General features: G+C 36.2%; 1 protein-coding gene across 1 annotated transcript; it reads left to right on the top strand.

Annotated features, from left to right (window-relative positions):
• Positions 1-9: 9 nt before the first annotated feature.
• On the top strand, positions 10-1,828 carry LOC105268666 (venom protease-like). Its single transcript, XM_011308420.1, has 6 exons — positions 10-69; positions 174-540; positions 748-1,053; positions 1,142-1,243; positions 1,304-1,455; positions 1,672-1,828. Exons 1-6 carry the CDS (start codon positions 10-12, stop codon positions 1,825-1,827), a joined length of 1,143 nt encoding a protein of 380 aa, XP_011306722.1. The 3' UTR covers position 1,828.
• The last annotated feature ends 666 nt before the right edge of the window (positions 1,829-2,494 follow it).

The raw sequence follows: 2,494 nt of genomic DNA, 5'->3' as shown, positions 1-2,494 counted from the left end.
TATTAATAAATGGTTGATGGTGAGGAATTTGTCAGTACTTCAGATGGAAATTCATTGGAAACTACGTCAGTAAAATTAGTGGTCTTAACAATTAGCATCAAATACGTGAGGCTGTAAAGTGATGAGTTGAAGATAAAGGATAAGATGTTAGAGACGTGAAATTGATAAAATAGCTTAGTTATCGCTATAAAAAAAATAATCAACCTTTTTTTTCAACACAAGAATGTGTAAATCCATTGGGAAGAAGTGGAAGTTGCATCAATATCAGAGATTGTGGACCTCTCATTGAAATTCTGAGGAGAGACGGAAATTCGGCTGGAGACTTTTTGAGACGTTCAGTGTGTAGATTCGAGGGTTCAAATCCTATTGTCTGTTGTCCAAGTGGCAATGGAGAATTTCGTAACAGAAGTACTACTCATACGACCATACCTACATCTCAGCGAGATTCGACATACTTTCCGATTTATCCACCAGTATGTGGTACTCCAATGGCTAATATTGAGGTTCCCAAAGTTGTTGGGGGTGTACCAGCTAAATTGGGTGAGTCTACAAAATCGTATCTCCTTTAAATTTCATGTAGTATGTCCTTTGAAGAATAAACTGAATTATTATTGTCCAGATAGCTTTAACCATAAATTAATAATAGACGGAAAAAGGTCACCAGATTCAATATAAAGAGGGAGAGAGATAAATATGAATACTTATTCAATGTTAATTAATACTGTCAATGATCAACTGCTTCCGCAGGTGCTTGGCCTTGGATGGCAGCCCTGGGATACCGTTCTAAAACATCATCAAACAAACCAAGATGGCTTTGCGCTGGAAGTCTAGTATCATCTCGTCATGTCATAACAGCAGCTCATTGTGTACATCGTCTCAATGATCTCTATTTAGTACGTTTGGGTGATCTTGATCTCGATGATAGTGTCCCGGATGGTGCGAATCCCATTGACATTCCCATTGAACAAGTTCATGAACACCCCCAATACAGTGATGTTCAGTACACTAATGACGTAGCTGTATTGAAATTGGCATGGGATGTTGAATTTTCCGGTAATTAACATTTTTCAGATCAACCTGCAATATTTACTTATTCATTATGCATAATGTAAATAAATAATTACATACAATTTAATGACAGATTTGATTCGTCCAATATGTTTGCCGTTGACCGAAGAAATTTATAATACGGATTTTACTAATGCTTTGCCATTTATCGCTGGATGGGGATCTGTTTATTTTCGTAAGTATAAGTTGATTATATTATGCTGCAAACAATTTATTATTGTTTTTTCGTTAATAGGAGGACCTAGTGCTAGTCATCTTCAGCAACTTCAAATGCCTGTAGTTGATACAGAAACGTGCAAAACCGCGTTTACCCGTTTTAAAAGTACAGTAATTGATGAGCGAGTTCTCTGTGCGGGCTATCGGAGAGGTGGTAAAGATGCTTGCAAAGTAAGAGATGACATTTTTTTATTACAAGTCATTAGACAATTGAAGTGAGGCATCATTTTAATTAAAAAGTTTTGTTATATCTCGATTGTTTTAGAAAATAATGGATTTTTACTGGTGAAAATACAGTTGTTCAATTCAATCGTGATAATGTTAAATCAAAATGATGTCTTCTTCATTTATTTATTCAATATATTCATAACAATATCAAAATTTCAGGGAGACAGTGGGGGCCCGCTAATGCATCCAAGACACAAAGTTTTTTATATAATTGGTATAGTCTCATTTGGTTATCGGTGCGCCGAACCCGAAATCCCGGGTGTATATACAAGAGTAACGCAATTTCTTGATTTCATAAAGTCTCATTTGAATTAAATATGGCAATTTGTTTTATTCGTCCAGAGTGGAAAGAGACAAGGAATTAGTTCATTGAACGTCGACAAAGTATAATTAATTCCATAATTACTTCTTGGTTAAACGGTAAGGATTAGATCGAATTTACAAAAATTAAATAAAAAAAAAATTAACACCTCAAAATTCTTCATTATTTGTTACTTTTTATTTAATAATTTTGACAATTGCTTTAGGTGGGTTCTACTATAGTAGAATTTCACTGTTTACATTTAAGTAATGGCGTTTGTGTTCGCACAGTCAATAAGTGATGCAGAGGAAAATTTGCGAAGACTGATGATGATTTAGGGACGTATCAAAGAGGATGACTGAAGTAGTGGTTCAGTTTGGGGGGTTGGGGTGACCCCAGCGGTATCGTAGTACAGACAATTACCAAATCAGCTGATGACACCCCCATTGCGTGTGGCACCCTCTCTTCCTTGGGGTGAGGTACTACAATGCTGGTGGGGTCACTCAATCTGAATGGAACACATTTCATTGACGTATACACTGTATATTATCCAGTAGATGTCGCAATGCGTTCTCTAGTAAATGTGCACGCTTTTCGGTCGTTCAGTTTGAACAGAATCAGAATTCTGCTAAATCCAGTGGCCATTTATCCTCTGATTAATTGCATCTCACCATTCAGTGC

The sequence above is a fragment of the Fopius arisanus genome, unplaced genomic scaffold (genome assembly GCF_000806365.1).
Source record: "Fopius arisanus strain USDA-PBARC FA_bdor unplaced genomic scaffold, ASM80636v1 scaffold00059, whole genome shotgun sequence".
NCBI lineage: Eukaryota > Metazoa > Arthropoda > Insecta > Hymenoptera > Braconidae > Fopius > Fopius arisanus.
Note: the sequence above shows the minus strand (reverse complement) of the source record. Positions and strands in the feature narration are given on the sequence as shown.

Bases quoted from the DNA above. Each gene is read 5' to 3' on its own strand.
- LOC105268666 (XM_011308420.1), top strand. From the start codon at position 10: ATGGTTGATGGTGAGGAATTTGTCAGTACTTCAGATGGAAATTCATTG. The intron at 70-173 runs GTAAAATTAGTG...TTGATAAAATAG, and splicing joins ATTCATTGGAAACTACGTCA to CTTAGTTATCGCTATAAAAA. The intron at 541-747 runs GTGAGTCTACAA...CTGCTTCCGCAG, and splicing joins GGGTGTACCAGCTAAATTGG to GTGCTTGGCCTTGGATGGCA.